Source organism: Amblyraja radiata, chromosome 5, assembly GCF_010909765.2.
Source record: "Amblyraja radiata isolate CabotCenter1 chromosome 5, sAmbRad1.1.pri, whole genome shotgun sequence".
Lineage (NCBI taxonomy): Eukaryota > Metazoa > Chordata > Chondrichthyes > Rajiformes > Rajidae > Amblyraja > Amblyraja radiata.
Genome location: NC_045960.1, coordinates 31,516,588 through 31,533,621, shown reverse-complemented (window position 1 = coordinate 31,533,621; position 17,034 = coordinate 31,516,588). Strand labels below are relative to the sequence as shown.

The 17,034-nt window shown below is 43.9% G+C and overlaps 1 protein-coding gene across 5 annotated transcripts in view; it reads left to right on the top strand.

The window, feature by feature from the left end:
- Positions 1-17,034, top strand: part of hbs1l (HBS1 like translational GTPase) — a 151,362-nt gene that overhangs the window by 96,061 nt on the left and 38,267 nt on the right. For all 5 annotated transcript variants that reach the window (XM_033020936.1, XM_033020934.1, XM_033020935.1 and 2 more), the window contains 2 exons: positions 6,322-6,424; positions 12,053-12,297. In XM_033020936.1, coding sequence (XP_032876827.1) covers positions 6,322-6,424; positions 12,053-12,297 — 348 coding nt within the window. The remainder of the gene's footprint in view (positions 1-6,321; positions 6,425-12,052; positions 12,298-17,034) is intronic.

Sequence of the window (17,034 nt, the reverse complement as noted above, 5' to 3'; positions counted from 1 at the left end):
TCTGTCCTGGGACTCCACCATGGCCAGAGTGAGTCACACCGCAAATTGGAGGAGCAGCACCTCATATTTCGCTTGGGTAGTTTACACCCCAGCGGTATGAACATTGACTTTTCCAATTTCAGGTAGTCCTTGCTTTCTCCCTCCTTCCCCTCCCCTTACCAGCTCTCCCACATCCTACTGTCTCTGCCACTTCCTTTCTTTTTCCTGACCCCCCCCATATCAGTCTGAAGAAGGGTCTCGACCCAAAACGTCGCCTGTTCCTTCGCTCCATAGATGCTGCCTCACCCGCTGTGTTTCTCCAGCATTTGTGTTTACAAACCTGTTCCTTCGCAAGTAAGAATTTCATTGTTCTGTTTCGGTACAAAGGACAATAAAACACTATCGACACTTGATGTATATCACAAACAGCAAAGATCCTTTCTATTAGCACGGATCCCTTCAGAATACCACTGGCCACAGAACTCCAACCAGAATCACATTCTACCACCATGTCACTCTGATTCTATGGGTAAACCAGTTCTGAATCCAAAATACCAAGTTATCATGAATCTTATGCATCTTACCACAACTAATTTATTGTGCATATCTGCTGAATAAGTTCACTTTAGGACTTTTGCTCAAACATAATTTATTTTGAAATGCCAATAAATATCAGAAGATATGTTAATTTTTATAATACAAAGGATGCTTCCCACATTTCTATGGTTTCTGACAGTCATTCAAAGGGACTCTCATGGGAGATTAATTATTTTGAAAATGAATAGCTGGTGCCTTAATTATTGTTGAATATTCAGCTTATTTTTTACTATTATTTACAATAATATAGTTTTTAGTTTAGTTTCCTTCCTTTAGTTTTTAAACAGTCTTGTGGTCCTGTACACAGAAAGAAATCGAGCGTATAATATGTAATTTTTCGAAGCAGGTAAGGACCTGGTTCAAGTACCATCTATCATTGTTCCCAGCTGCATCAATGGATAGGGAAGTGCTACAATATGAAAGTGAGATGTTCTTTTTTTTTTGCCCTCGTCCACGATGCCTGATTTAAATTTCACTTTCTAATAGTTTAACAAAGAGATAGTTGTTACAAATAAAACATAATATTTAAGTATTGTTAATTGATATTGGCCAGTGGGGAAATGAAAAGAATCAGATACTATACATTTATCTGTGGTTACTCTTTTTTGGTTTTCCTATGTTTTGGAACAGTATCAATGTGTAGATATACTATATTACTCATGCCAGTGTGTGTAAAGTTTCAAAACAAAGTCCCACATTTCCATGACAGGATTAGAATTGAAGACCTCAATAGGGGGAAATGAAACTTGAAATGGCGGTTTTACAAAGATGACCTAAATCCTTTTTCATCTGAATATGTTCCGACATTATAAAAAATGTTAAGTATGACAAGTTTGCTGCTAAAGTTGAAGCTCATAGTTTTCTAGGAATTCTGCATGGGCTAACTTTTTTTGAAGTTTAGATGGGTTTAAGTAGCTGATTCCTGTGCGGTAAAAGTAACATGCAGTGAATTTAAACAACTTGCGTTAGGTAGGGCATTTTTAATTAAATCACAGGCTCACTTTCAGCTGCAATATGAAGCAGAGTCTCAAGGATAATGAAACTTGCTCAAAAACATAGGTTTTAAGGAATAATAAAGGTGAGAGTTGAAGGGAAACAGAAGTTTAGGGGGATAATTTTGAAGCTTTGGGTAAGGAAAATCATGGATGAGTTGGTGTAAAGTAAAACTGACCAAAACTGCAGGGTAGGGCTGCAGAACTCTTAAGATTCACAACATTGATGCTGGAATCTTGATCAAAACACAACGCTGGAATTCCCGCCACTGAGCCTGCTGACTTCCTCCACCAGTTTATCTTTCAGAATTCTAGTTATATGCGGAGATCGGGACAAATGGGGACATGATCACAAATTGAGGAGATTAATACTAAGGCATTGGCAGATTGATGAGCAGCATTTGTTTCAATGTGGGAAAGGAGTGACGGAGCTTTTGGTCGGCTCAGGCTGCTGAATTCAGTGTGGCAAACTTTGCTGCAGTGATTATTATTCCTGAAGCCCGAACAGTGATCCTTCATGAAATCATGTGTTTGATATTTGAATGTCAGAATTGCCACACACACACACACACACTTGTTAAGGGCGGCTGTTAATTCGTGATAAGAAAAAATTGCAATTCTGTTAGCACATGGAAAACAAAGTAGAAATGTAACTGTTTGAAACAGTTTACCAAAATTTAACAGGTTAAATGAAACAAAATGTTATGTTTATAAAATAAGATCTGGTCATAAATAAGATCTGGAAAGTTAGTTAATTAACTAGATCATTTGATGTATGGAAGAGGGACTCATTGAACCCTCGTTATAATTGACCATTGGTGGGGAGAGGGGGTGGGGGGGCGAGGAGAATGGTGTCTGTTATTACCAATTGTCCGCTCCAACTGAGTAAGGGGTGTAAATGTGTGCAGTATTGGAAAAACAGCCAATAAACTTGCACTGAACAAGACGCACAATAAAACACTGCCGTTCTGTTGATGCTGTTTGTTGCGATACTGTCGAGCCGTGGCTACCACCAGTTACGGTACGCATGGTATATTGTGTGCTAGCACCTCTATAAAGTTATAAACTAAACATTGTTAATATGAGGGTGGCACGCTGGTGCAGCGGTAGAGTTTCTGCCTTACACCTCCAGAGACCCGAGTTTGATCCTGACTACGGGGACTAGCTGTGTGGAGTTTTGTAAGTTTCCCCGTGACCTGCGTGGGTTTTCTCAGGGAGCTCCGGTTTCCTCCCACACTCTAAAGACGTACAGGTTTGTAGGTTAATTGGCTTGGTATAATTGTCCCAAATGTGTGTAGGATAGTGTTAGTGTGCAGGGATCGCTGGTCGGCATGGACTCGGTCGACCGAAGGGCCTGTTTCCACACTGTATCTCTAAACTAATCTAAAAACTAAAACAGTTACTGAAATTTAAAAAAATAATATTTATTAATTGCTCTTCGAATGAATGAATGAATGAATGAATGAATGAATGAATGAATGAATGAATGAATGAAAACTTTATTGTCATTCAGATATACACCTAGACACAGTGCACCTTGAACGAAATTTCGTTGCATTTGACTCTCCAATCAGGTAAATAGTAAAAGTAAAAGTGCTAGGTGCGTCCATAAAAATGCCTCATGTGCATGGTTCTGTAAAATAAATATATATAAAAAGTTTTTAAAAAGTGTCGATATTTAAAAAGTTCTAGCCTCGGTTTTGTTGATTGTTCAGTAATCTTATGGCCTGGGGGATGAAGCTGTTGCAGAACCTGGTTGTCCCGCTCTTCATGCTGCGGTACCTCCTCCCAGAGTTAAGCAGTATAAACAGTCCGAATTGTGGGTGTGTGGGGGCTCTGGTAATGCCCTTAGCTCTAATCAGACAGCGCTTGTACCCCATGTCCATGATTGAAGGAAGAGAAGTCCCAATAATTTTTTCCGCTGTCCTCACCACTCTCTGAAGGCACTTCCAGTCCGCAGCTGTACAGCTGCCGCACCACGTAGAGATGCAGCTGGTCATGACCGACTCAATTGTGCTTCTGTAGAAAGTGGCGAGGATGGGAGGGTGGAGGTGTAAACTTCTCAACCTGCGGAGGAAGTACAACCGCTGCTGTGCCCGTTTTGCCAGAGATGTAATGTTTGTGGACCAGTTTAAGGTGTCCGTTATATGCACCCCCAGGAACTTGATCTTTTTCACCTGCTCCACTGCTGAGTTGTTGATGCAAAGTGGAGTGTGACTGGGCTGAATTTTCCTTCTGAAATCGACGACAATCTCCTTGGTTTTGTTCACATTGAGGAGAAGGTTGTTCCTGCTGCACCAGCTCACGAGCTGTTCCACCTCCTCTCTCTATGCCTGGTCGTCGTTATTGCGGATGAGGCCCACTACTGTTGTGTCATCCGCGTATTTGATGATATGGTTAGTAGTGGACCTGGCGACACAGTCATGTGTCATCAATGTGAAGAGCAGCGGACTCAGGACACAGCCCTGAGGGGATCCAGTGCTCAGTGTGATGACCGAGGAGGTGTTCTTCCCCACCCGCACAGACTGGGGTCTTTCAGAAAGGAAATCCAGGATCCAGTTGCATAGTATGGTATTGAAACCTAGGGGTGCCAGTTTGCTCACCAGATGCTGGGGGATTATCGTGTTAAATGCTGAGCTGAAATCAACAAACAGCATCCGCACGTGGGTGTTCCTCTCCTCCAGGTGTTGTAGGCTCAGGTGGACTACAGAGGAAATAGCATCCTCTGTGGAGCGGTTCGGGCGATAAGCAAACTGGAACGGGTCAAAACTGGAGGGGAGTTTAGAGACCATGTGCTGCTTAATAAGCCTCTCAAAGCACTTCATTATTATTGGTGTGAGTGCTACGGTAATCATTCAGGCAGGTTATTGTAGACTTTTTGGGAACTGGTATGATGGTGGCTGTCTTGAAACATGATGGAACAATGGCCTGGTTCAGGGAGATGTTAAAAATGTCTGTCAGAACCAGAGCCAGCTGGTCGGCAGATCCCCTAAGCAGACGCCCCGGTATGTTATCCGGTCCGGCTGCCTTTCGCTGGTCAATACCCTCCAGGATTTTGTGGACTTCAGCAGTTTCAAAAGACAGTGTCTGTTCTCCTGGTTGAGGCTCTAATTTCCTCATTGTAGTGGTGTTCAGTGCCTCAAACCTGCCGAAATGATTATTTAGTTCATTTAGAAAGTCTGTGTCATCCTTACAAGACATCTGAGGGGCCTTGTAGTTTGTTATGGCCCGGATGCCTTCCCACATGTTCCTGGTGTTGGTATCATCCTGGAAGAAACCCTGGATTTTCTGTCCGTGGGCGCGCTTTGCTTTCTTAATTTCGCGGTTGAGGTTGGCTCTCGCTGTTCTCAGAGCTCCCAAATCACCAGATTTAAAAGCCGCATTTCATGCTTTCAGCATGGCACGCACCTCTGCAGTAATCCAAGGTTTGTGGTTGGCCCGGGTTGTGATGTTCCTGATGACAGTGACGTCCTCCATGCACTTCTGTATGTAGCCCGACACTGACATGGCATACTCATCCACATTGATGTTTTCGTTATGAGTCAACACATAAGATTAGAAGTTGTTCAGCCAGAGCTGAACACACTTCTCCACATCTGCACACAATGGTGTCTGTCTTGCGCTTCTTGTGTGTGGTGGTGGAAAGATTGGTGGAAACAGGACCGCGACGTGAACGCTCTTTCCTTGACCCCATTTATTAAATAAATTAGGCGGTCAGGTCCTTAAGCAGCCAAACCAGCTTATAGTTCAACGATCTGCCAGAGACACCAACAAGAACAATATGCGTGCCGGCAACTTTTGTCCACAAGGCAAGCACTGGCTACTGTATCAAGTGTCCTATGTGTGTTTTTTGACGTGTTAATATCTGTAAAAGCAGAACCCGTTTGTAACCCGGGATGCCCGTGTGGGCTACAAAAGGTGTAAAACTCATTTGCATCCCAATATAGTGGCGGGAGCAACACAAGGCTGCTGCTTGTTGCCTTTCCAACGGGACACTGGTTAAGTGAGGCAGTTGATCTCTGACCCAGTGCTCAGCCTTTGTTTCCGATATGATTGGACGCTTCAGTTGCAACTGATTTTGTCCACTACAACCAAATTCCGTTACAATCAAATAAAGAGGTCTGTAATGACTAGGGTAGACGGTAGGAAAATATCTGAAAGATCAAGGAATTCAGGGTTGAGGGGAACTATCACAGGAAAGTGGTTGAGGCCAATATAGATCGACCATTATCAGCTAATGGGGAGCAAGCTTGAGGGGCCTGGTGGCCTACTCCTGCTCCTTTTTCATGTGTTCTTGTGCATGTAGACGTAGATATAGTATGATAGCAAAATGTTTGTCTTGTTTTTACCTTCTGGTTTAGGACCATTTAACACTGGTGACAGGATTAAAAAATGTGTAATAGTAGTTCATGAAATGTAAAGCTCTTTCAGACCAGGTACTTTGTGATTAAAACAGAAAACGCTGGAAATGCATCTATGCTGGTCAGGCAGCATCTTTCGAGAGAGAAAGAATTAATGAGAGAAATAATCATTACTGTCCTATGATCAGGTGTGAGGCAAATTTCTTTTGAAGAGGCATTGCTTAGCTTGAACGCTCATTAAGAACATGATTCCATATTTTTATCCAACTTTTGTATCAAAAACTATTGAAACAGTTTTGTGATACTGCAAAAATTGGTGTCATAATGGCATCTTTACTTGGTGTGTTTAATTTTCACTACTCCTTTCTGATTTCATTATGTTTGTACCTTAGGCAGAGCAAGGGAGCAACCAGCTAGAGTTGATGCGGACATCATACCAAAAGTAGCAAAAATGACAGTATCTGGAAAACAAATAACAGGCTTCAATATACCAAGGTACCTTTCTTTATTCCCTCTCTTGTACTGTTTAAATGTGCTAAATCGCTGCTCTTGGAAGCGCAGATAACGTGTAGATATTTTAATAAAAATGAATGTTTTCGACATGAGTGTCGTGGGAAGTACAGCACAGCGATAGTTTGCAGAGATAAGTAGTGCTTATCTTGATTAGAGCGAGACTGTTTTTAAATCCGACCAGTCTTGCTGAAATAGTTAACATTTCACTTTTGTTTTTGCTAAAATGGTGTGGGAAGGGATATGTGTAGAAACGGACGAACATCTGAAAATGTACAGAATGTTGTCTGACCTTTTCTTAAAAAGGTAGAGAATAATCGTGCAGTAAAATGTCACAAAAATTCTTCTGAAAGAGAAGTACTCGTTTAAAGGCTAGGGGAGTAAGGGTGGGAGGGCACGGCAGAATATGAAAAGAACCAGAGTTCAAACTTTCTTGACGCAACTAAGTTATATTGTTAATAAAGTTTAATGTACTACAAAAATGTTATGAGCCTTAGTGCTTTTTCATATCTGCAAGACCTATTTCAGTGGTTTTTTGAGGTATGGTAACCGATACTATGTGTTGGCTGCATGGCCAAAAGAAGTACCAGTTTTACTAAGCAGTTATGTGCATTTGAAACACAATGTAAAGATTCTGAATCATGAGTAATATTGAGAAACTGTTGTCTTTACCATCTTCCTAATTGAAGTTGATTTAGTGACCTCATTTTTTTTGTATTTAAAATGTGCAGATTGGTTGCCATGGGCACAGGTTACTCTGCATTTATAGTTACCGTGTAACTAAAGAATGAGTGTAAAACTCAGCATCAAGTCAAGGATAGTCCGAGGTTCCCCGATAAGGTAGACTGCAGTTCAGGACTGCTCTCTGGTAGCGGTAGGATGGATGGCAGCTATCATTGATTAGATTTTACGGGCTTTACCTTGCACTAAATATTATTCCATTATCATGTATCTGTACACTGTGAATGGCTCAATTGTAACCACGTATTGTCTTTCTGCCGGCTGGCTAGCACGGAGCAAAAGCTTTCCACTGTACCTCAGTACGCGTGACAATAAACTAAACTGAAACTGTATTTGTTTTTCATGTGCACAATTACAATGAGATACGGGTACAGTGAAAAGTATTGCTTGCAACACCATTGCAGGCATATCGACTCAGACAATGCATTAATTATACAGAACTGGAAAAAGAAGTCACTAGTGCAAAACACAATTTTATTTTAAACGTCATTGGTGGTGCAAAAGGTGATCTGTACTGTTCTGTGCTGAGGTAGGATTAGGTTTCTGCAAGGAAGTGTCAAGAATCTGATAGTTATAGGATAGCAGCTGTTCCTAAACCTGATTGTATGGGACTTCAAGCCTCTGTCGGGACTTCCTGCCCGATGGTATCAGCAAGGAAAGGGCATGCCCATATGGTGGGGATTCTTGAAGATAGATGCCGCCTTTTTAAGGCTGCATCTCAGAGAGATGCTTTTGATGGCGGGGAGGGCTATGTCTACCACTGTCTGCCTCCTCTTGCATTCCTGTTTAAAGATATGCAAAAAAGTAATGATGGTAAAGGAAACAGGCCATTGTTAGCTGTTTGTTAGTTGAAAACGAGAAGTTAGTGTGACGTGGGTGGGGTTGGGATAGAGAGAGAGGGAATGCCAGGGTTACTTGATGATAGAGAAATCAAGAATCATACCAATGCACTGTAAGCTGCCCAAGCGAAGTATTGCCTTGCTCTTCTTGGCCACCGGTATTATTGAAGCCCTTCCAAAGCAAGTGGAAACTTTGGTCCTTAAGGCTGGTTCTCACGTTGCGAGTTGAGACAAGAGGTACCCCAAGTGAAAGACTCGTGGTTGTGTACGAGATTGCAAGTGTATGATCAAGAGTTTAACCGAGTTCCCACGGGTATAACAAGTTTGCCGTTTACTTGTCATTTCTGCGATGTTCCAAGTTCGTCTCCCGAGTTACTCTTGAGCCAATCCTGATTGAAGGTTTGTTTTAATAAGCAACAGTGTTATGTTTTAATAAGCAACAGTGTTAAAGAAGACCTCTCCATCCTGTGGCTTTGTTTTAAAGATATAATTCAGAGCGGCCGCATCTATTGATGTGACCTACAAAGGGAAAATGCGCACCATCCAGTGCCAGAGCAGTTATACTTATGATTTGTTTGAAACACACAGGTTTGATATGTTTTAATTGAATTTACTGCCATGTCTACACACTGCGGGGAGACGGGAGATTAAATCTTTGAATGTGGACAGATGTGCACATCAGATTGTTGTGAGACGGAGCTCAGGGTTCGCCTCCTGAGTTGCTTCGGTGCCCAGGCGTGAGTTGAGATGGAGGGGGGGGGGGGGGGGCGGCATTAATCTGTCTGGGGTGACATGGCTCTTGGGTTAGGCTGGGATCACTCTCTGCGGGGTGATCTTAGTGCGGGAGACAAGTGTAGGATAGGTGTACTGACTGTGTGGGCAGAACTTTGGAAGTTATTGCCCACCAGTCTCAAAAGCCGCTGTGTCTCCCTGTCCCTGGGATAGTAGGAGGCGATCAAACAGCACAATACCCCCCTCCCCCTCCACACCAACACGAAGGGCAACGATCCCAAGGCTTTAGCGTCAGAAACAGCGGGCAGGCGACAATCACCTGCCATTACGCGAGAGAGATCATGCACTGTTGTAGGTCTCCTTTGCACGTCGGTGTTTCTGTCTTTCTCCACTCATTGTTGGCCCTATCTATCACCACCCCCACCTACACCCCTCTGCTTCTCGGCCATGTGTGTGACCCCTTCCCTCCCCTCTCCAGCTCCCCGCCCATTGCACCGGCGCGGGGGCTTTGCACTGTCTTCACGTCGGCGATGCCAGCAGGTCAGTGCCAGTCGCACCGGGGCAGTCGCTCCCTTCAGTTTCCCAGGGGGTCGGGACGGGACTGGAGTTGGGAGGGAAAGGTGGGTGGTGGGGGGGGGGGGGGGGGTGGGTGGATTAGGTGAGCAGGAGAGTGGGGTTGTTTGCAGTTGCAGAGGGAGGGGGCAAGGGCGGTACAGTTCCCAGTCTCAGCTCCTGTCCAGGGTGGTGGCCGGTGACGTCAGGACCAACGGGACACCGACCCCCAGGCCCACCAGGCCCACTGCAAGCACGGAGAACCCAGAGGCCAACAGCAACTCCAGCCCAGCTCCAACTCCAGAGGAATCCGCTCCCCGAAGGGCCGCTACGGCGACAAGTGGCAGTTCGCCCACAGCCCGAGCTGCGCCCCCTCATCCGCCACCCCAAGAACAAGACGTACCTTGCACACCATCAGCTTCTGCCCCTACGGGGAGCATGTTCCTCTGGAGTTGGAGCGGGGTTGGGCTGGAGTTGCTGCTGGCTGTGGGTCTCTGGGATCTCCGTGCTTGCAGTGGGCCTGGTGGGCCTGGGGGTCGGTGTCTCATTGGTCCTGACGTCTCCGGCCACCGCCCTGGACAGGAGCTGAGACTGGGAACTGTACCGCCCTTGCCCCCTCCCTGTGCAACTGCAAACAACCCCACTCTCCTGCTCACCTAACCCACCCCCCCCTCCCCCACCACCACCTTTCCCTCCCAACTCCAGCCCCGTCCCGACCCCCTGGGAAACTGAAGGGAGCGACTTCCCCGGGGCGACTGGCATCGACCTGTTGGCATCGCCGACGTGAAGACAGTGCAAAGCCCCCGCGCCGGTGCAATGGGCGGGGATCTGGGGAGGGAAGGGGTCACACACATGGCCGGGAAGCAGAGGGGTGTAGGTGGGGGTAGTGACAGATAGGGGCAACAATGAGTGGAGAAAAACAGAAACACCGACGTGCAAAGGAGACCTACAACAGTGCATGATTTCTCTCGCGTTATGGCAGGTGATTGTCGCTGGGAAAGTGAAGGGATCCACAATCTGCTGCTGCCTGCCCGCTGAGTTAAAGAGTTCCCACGGTAGACTCACGATACACTAAGGTAAACGCACGGGCCACTACATTATTACAACGAGTTAAAATGTTTCAATTCTTAACCACAAGAGTAAAATTGACGTGGAAAATTTCAAACATGTTTGATTTTTTGCAAGAGTCGACAAGTTACACGAGTACCTGCCGTTAGCGCCACGAATCTCTAAGTTGCGTCCACGAGTTCCGTACGTTAATCGTACGTTATTACCACGAGTTTTAACTCGTGTTACCTCTTGTGTCAACTCGCAACGTGAGAATCAGCTATTAGTATTGAAAGGTTGAAGATGTCCACAAAATCTCCAGCCAGTTGGTCATGAATGCCTGGACTTTGGGGAGCCCCGCTCTTCACTGCAGGTATGTGCTCGTTTTGATTCTGCCTGCTCTTGCAGCTGAACGGAGAAAAATATAATTTTTTCCTGCTTGTGAATGGATCTTGAATAATTTGCGTATGAAACTGAGAAGTGGCAGTGGCAGTCTGGAATGGTTCTGAGAATAGGAAACTGATTGTGATTATTCCCCTTACCTCCAGGGCAAAGCAGTGGTACACAAGGATTGTATTTGAGGTAATGGATTTCACTGAAGATTAAAAGCTCAATTTGAATGCTGGCACTTTAAGTCGTAGAGTTTAGGGGCAATAAAGGTTACACTTTAGAGACATACAGCCCCTCGGCTCACCAAATCTGCGCCAACTAGCAATTACCCCGTACACTAGCACTATCCTGCACACTAGGGACAATTTACAATTAACAGAAGCCAATTAACCTACAAACCTGTACATCTTTGGAATGTGGGAGGAAACCAAAGCACACAGAGAAAACCGACACGGAGACAGGGAGAACGTGCAAACTCCGTACAGACAGCACCCGTAGTCAGGATTGAACTCAGGTTTCTGGCACTGTAAGGCAGCAACACTACTGCTGCGCCATTGTGCCGTTTATTAATAACATTTAATAAAAAGGTTAAAATTTGGTTTCAGTGTGTAATTAACAGCAGAGGGTTTGAAAAATTTGGATAGATTTTGTATTTGGCACCAGTTGAAATGCTTTGAGCTTGCAAAATGTGCAAGTGTGAACAAAACTCATACAGGTTGGATGCATTTTATTATTAAGAAAGGCAGGCATCTATATATAGCTAATATGATCTCTGAACATCTCAACATTTTACAGCAATGAAGCACTTTTCAAGTGTTGTTTTCCATATAATGCAGGATATGCACAGCCAACGTGATTTCCAAACATGACACGTTACATTTTACATGTTGTAAGTTTCCATCAGTAAAAAGCAATTTACTGATAACCATGTAATCTATTTCGAGATATTAATTCCTAAAATATTGTCCAGATTAGAGGGAAACTTAATCCACCTTCTTTGAAATAGTGTCATAGAACCTTTAGAAACAAGGATGCTGGTTTACAAAAGAAGACGCAGAGTGCTGGAGTAACTCAGCAGGTCCGGCAGCATCTCAGGAGAACATGGTGAAGTGACGTTTTGGAACGGGACCCTTCTTCAGTCTTGGAGATATTATTGAATGTAATTAATGTGAATTTTGTTCACTATCACGGGTTAGGTTGGACTTGCTTTCCAGTCCTCAATGTGCATTAGGTTTGAATGTGTTCTAGAACTAGAAATATGAGTGTATTTGGAAGTGTGTGGTACTAATGCTGTTTACTTCGTTGGTTACAGCGCTAACACGGATGAGAATGACCATCTCCGAAAGGGTGCAGTGCCTAATGAAGTTTTTCCATCTGTAATGCCGGAGGCTTCACCTAAGCCAAATTCTGCATGTCCTGGTCCCTCTTTAACTGAAGAAGCAACAGCGGTTCAGACTCCAAGCAAAGTCTCTACCAAAACGAGACAGCAGCTTGATGTAAAAGTCGAGCTTGAGAAAAGGCAAGGGGGAAAACAGCTGCTGAATCTTGTTGTCATTGGTAAGGAATCCGACATGCAGTTAACTCCTGGAATAGTTGTTGGAAACTTTATTACAAATGAGAATGCACCTTTTCAATAATTAGGTAGAAGGTTATTGTGTTTAGCAATATTGTATTTAACTTTGGATACAGTTGGAGTGTTGAAGTTTGTTACTTGAATTCCAAAAACAATATTTAAGATTACAGTGAGGCTGGAGGCAATTTGGTCTATTAAGCCTGTACCAGCTCCTTGCCTCATATTCTGCTTGGGCAGCATTTTACCCAATGGTATAAACGGTGAATTCTCCAATTTTTGGTAACGAGCTAACCTCCATCCCTTCACCTGACTTCCCATTTTGCATCTCTTCTCTCCTTATCTCGTTCTCTCGCAGCCTCTTGTCATCTCTGACTTTTGTCCACCCATCAACCAATCAAATCTCCCCCTCATTCACATCCACTTATTATTTGCCATGTTTTGTCCCTTCCACACCTCTATTCCAAGTTTCTCTCTTCAATCAGTCTGAAGAAGTGTCCCGACCAGAAATGTCAACTATCTATGTTCTCCAGCTTGACCCGCTCAGTTGCTTCAGCAACGTGTGTCTTTCCTTGCACAGTAATCTCTCAATTTTGTTCTGCTGCTCTGAAGTTATGCAAGATATTTTCTCTCAAGTGCCTAAGCTTATTCTTTCTGTCAAGATGTCTCACTTCCAAATTCTCTGTATTAATTAGTTTTTGCTGTTTGTCTGCCACTTCTGCGTGCCTGTCCATGCTCGGCACAGCGGTAGAGTTGCTGCCTTTCAACGCTTGTAGCGCCGGAGACCCAGGTTCGATCCTGACTACAGGTGCTGTATGTATGGATGTTGTACATTGTCCCCGTGACCGTGTGGGTTTCTCCGAGATATTCAGTTTCCTCCCACACTCCAAAGATACATAGGTTTGTAGGTCAATTGGCTTGGTGTCAGTGTAAATTGTCCCTAGTGTGTATAGGATAATGTTAATGTGCGGGGATCGCTGGTCGATGCAGACTCGGTACGCCGAAGGGCCTGTTTCCACCCTGTATCTGTAAACTAAACTAATCATGCCCTCAATACTATTGCTGCTACCACGATACTATTCAAGCATTAATGTACAGACAAAGAACACATGTATTAAAAGAATACTCATTAATGCAGAAGCTTACTGTAATTTGCAGAACATTCCATTTTGAATGCAAATTTGATTCAATAAATGTAACTCTTGGCTGCATCAGCAGTAATTTGGGAGTTCAATGTGCCAACTCCACAAGGCACATTATATTGTGGTGTCATCACAGGCTCACCAAGATGAGGTCCTTGAGTCATTTTTCTGCCCGGTCAGTCAGATTTGGGTTTTTCCTTTGGAATATCGGTTTAATTTTTTTAAACCTCTTGCATGTCTTCCAGACAGTGGGGACTAACATAAGATCTATATAAACAAACACAGTCATTCTGGAGTATAGCTCGCATAGAGTATAGCATCTTGCATAGTTTATTTGCAGTGACCCATGGTGAAGTTTTCACGCATAGAAGGTTCAGGAGCCTGAAATCTGCAACATCCAGGTTCAGGAACAGCTGCTTCCCCACAGTCTATTAAACACAATTTCAAACAAACTCTGAACTGTAACAGCCTATTGCACTTTATCTGTTTATTTATGTGTACATATATGGTCTATGGTATATAGACACACTGAACTGTTTTTTTAAATTTTCATTTTATTTATTTATTTATTTAGCACATTTTTAGTCAACTTGCATTGACCCCAAAGTGCTTCACATAATTACATCCACACACACAGGCAAAGGTGGGTGAAGTGTCTTGCCCAAGGACACACACAGGCAAAGGTGGGTGAAGTGTCTTGCCCAAGGACACAACGACAGTATGCACTCCAAGCGGGATTCGAACCAGCTACCTTCCGGTTGCCAGCCGAACACTTAGCCCATTGTGCCATCTGTCGTCCCTCATGTTCTGTATTTATGCCTACAATACTCTGTTGTACTGCAGCAAGCAAGAGTTTCATTATCCTATCTGGGACACATGACAATAAACCTCTCTTTTCTCTTGAAACACTGACTGTTAAACAGTCAGATTGAAAATACAGACATGTAATTGTTAATTTAGGAAGTACCATTCCTGCAACCAACACTAATGCAATAAGCTTGAATTGGGTCTGCCTTATCTTGATGCCAATGAATTGCCTACAAACCTCGATTTCTACAGATCACTGCCACAGCAATAGGAAACTTTTTCCATGTCATCCCACTTCCTAAATCCTGGGACGTCAGGACTTTCATATGAAGAAAGACTGGATAGACTCGGCTTGTACACGCTAGAATTTAGAAGATTGAGGGGGGATCTTATAGAAACGTACAAAATTCTTAAGGGGTTGGACAGGCTAGATGCAGGAAGATTGTTCCCGATGTTGGGGAAGTCCAGAACAAGGGGTCACAGTTTAAGGATAAGGGGGAAATCTTTTAGGACCGATATGAGGAAAACATTTTTCACACAGAGAGTGGTGAATCTGTGGAATTCTCTGCCACAGAAGGTAGTTGAGGCCAGTTCATTGGCTATGTTTAAGAGGGAGTTAGATGTGGCCCTTGTGGCTAAAGGGATCAGGGGGTATGGAGAGAAGGCAGGTACAGGATACTGAGTTGGATGATCAGCCATGATCATATTGAATGGCGGTGCAGGCTCGAAGGGCCGAATGGCCTACTCCTGCACCTATTTTCTATGTTTCTATGTTTCTCCTTTGTTTTGTTGATAACTGTCAGTAATGGCAATAAAAAGGATGGGGTTTTTTGCAAGTAAACAAATTTGCACGGGGAAAAAGATTCAGCAGAATTTTCTTGCACCTGGAACATTCCGTGCATGGATTGCATTCAGTCAATTTTACAGACATGTCCATGTAGAAAGTTACATCTGTTGTTACTTAAATAGTAATTTGCTTTTGCTAGTAATGGAAACTGATTCAAATGAAACTTATGGTTTCAGGTACTATTTTTGTATGTCTTCCTTTCACATTTACATTTAAGAAAAATATCCCTGTGTACAACACATCACTTTGTAGTGGTGTGTTTCTAGTAAATGTATATTGTTCACTCATTTAATCTTTTATCGAAGCAGAGATTTGCATTTACTAATTTTGAAGAAAACTTCAAGGATAATATTATGCAATCAAATTTGATACAGAAATGATTTATTTTGTTTAGTTTCATTTACTCTACTGTAGGATAGATTAGATTCCGTAGATTTCAGCCCTCTATATGTAACTATTTCACTGAGAGAAATAAAGCCAAGCTCCCCTTCAGCAGATGTTGGGATTCCAAATTGACAATACAGTCATCCAATGCCCTTTGGTCCAACTTGTCCATGCTGACCAAGATGTCCCATCAGACTACCCCTATTAGCCCGCATTTGGCCCATATCCCTCTAAACCTCTCCTATCCAGGTACCTGTCCAAGCGGTTTTTAAATTTTGTTACATTACCTGCCTTAGCTACCTCCTCTGGCAGCTTGTTCCATGTACCTACCACCCACTGAGTGAAAGGTTTGTTATTAAATCTTGCCCCTCTCACCTTAAGCCTATGTCCTCTGATTTTTGATTCCTCCTACCCTACGTGAAAGACTCATTCACCTTATCCATATCCCTGAAGATTTTATACACCTATATAAGATAACCCCTCAGCCTCCTGCATTTCGAGGAATAGTTCTAGCCTGCTGAGCCTCTCCCTAATGGGCCTTTTTAGGCGACTGCAGGAGACTTTGCAGTCACCACATGTTCATGGGTGGTTGCCGGGGAGTCGCCTTCATGGTCGTGAGGAGTTCCCACATTTTGGGAACTAGTTGCGGCCTCATTATGGCCGCCGAGAATTTTTCAACATGTTGAAAAAATAGCGGCGACTAGAATGAAGTCGCCATGGAGATTAGCGAGAATTCTCGAGCCGTAGGTGGGTCGCAAGGAGGTCCTAGTGGGCTGCCAGGAGGTTGAAGATTCTCGTAGGTTAGAGCCCGTGCTGACCGGTGAATTTCATTGGCTCATTGGGGGAGAAAAATGGTAGGCAGTAGTTTTCAGAACCAAGGAACCGACCGGTAATGTTAAATGTCCTCCGAGCTTCACAGCCGTGTATCTCTGGCTTCTTAAACGTTGTCTCTACTCCTTCTCCCCCCTTTCCCCTCCTCTTTTAAAGGACTTACCGTACACTGAGTTTTAGTTGTCTTAATTACAACGCCAACCTTCCTGTTCATCGCGGTGTGGGCCTGTATCACCTTGGCTTTGCACCGTGGGAATTTTTTAGACTGCGCTCTCCCGCTTGCCCTGGCCCCCACCTTTGCGATGTGTGTGTGTGTGTGTGGGTGTGTGTTCCACTCTGACAGTCGCCTTTCCAGTTCCCGGTTTTTCAGGCGACTGCCGGCAACTTGACAGTCGCCAGCAGTCCGCTGAAAAATCGCCTAAGTGGGACAGGCCCATAAGGCTCAGCTCCTCGAGTCCTGGAAACTTCTTCGTAAATCTCATCTGCACTTTTTCCAGCTCAATGACATCTTTCTTATAACAGGGTAGAACCTAAACTGAAGCTCCAAAGCAGTACTCTAAATGTAGCCTCACAGACGTCGTGTACAACTCTAAAATAACGTCCAAACTCCATCTCTGAGAGCAATCTTAATAACATCAAACGATGTGGGTTAAATCATATGGATAATAAGATTTAGGTTTGAACACAGATATATGGTGCAGTAACTGGCCTGA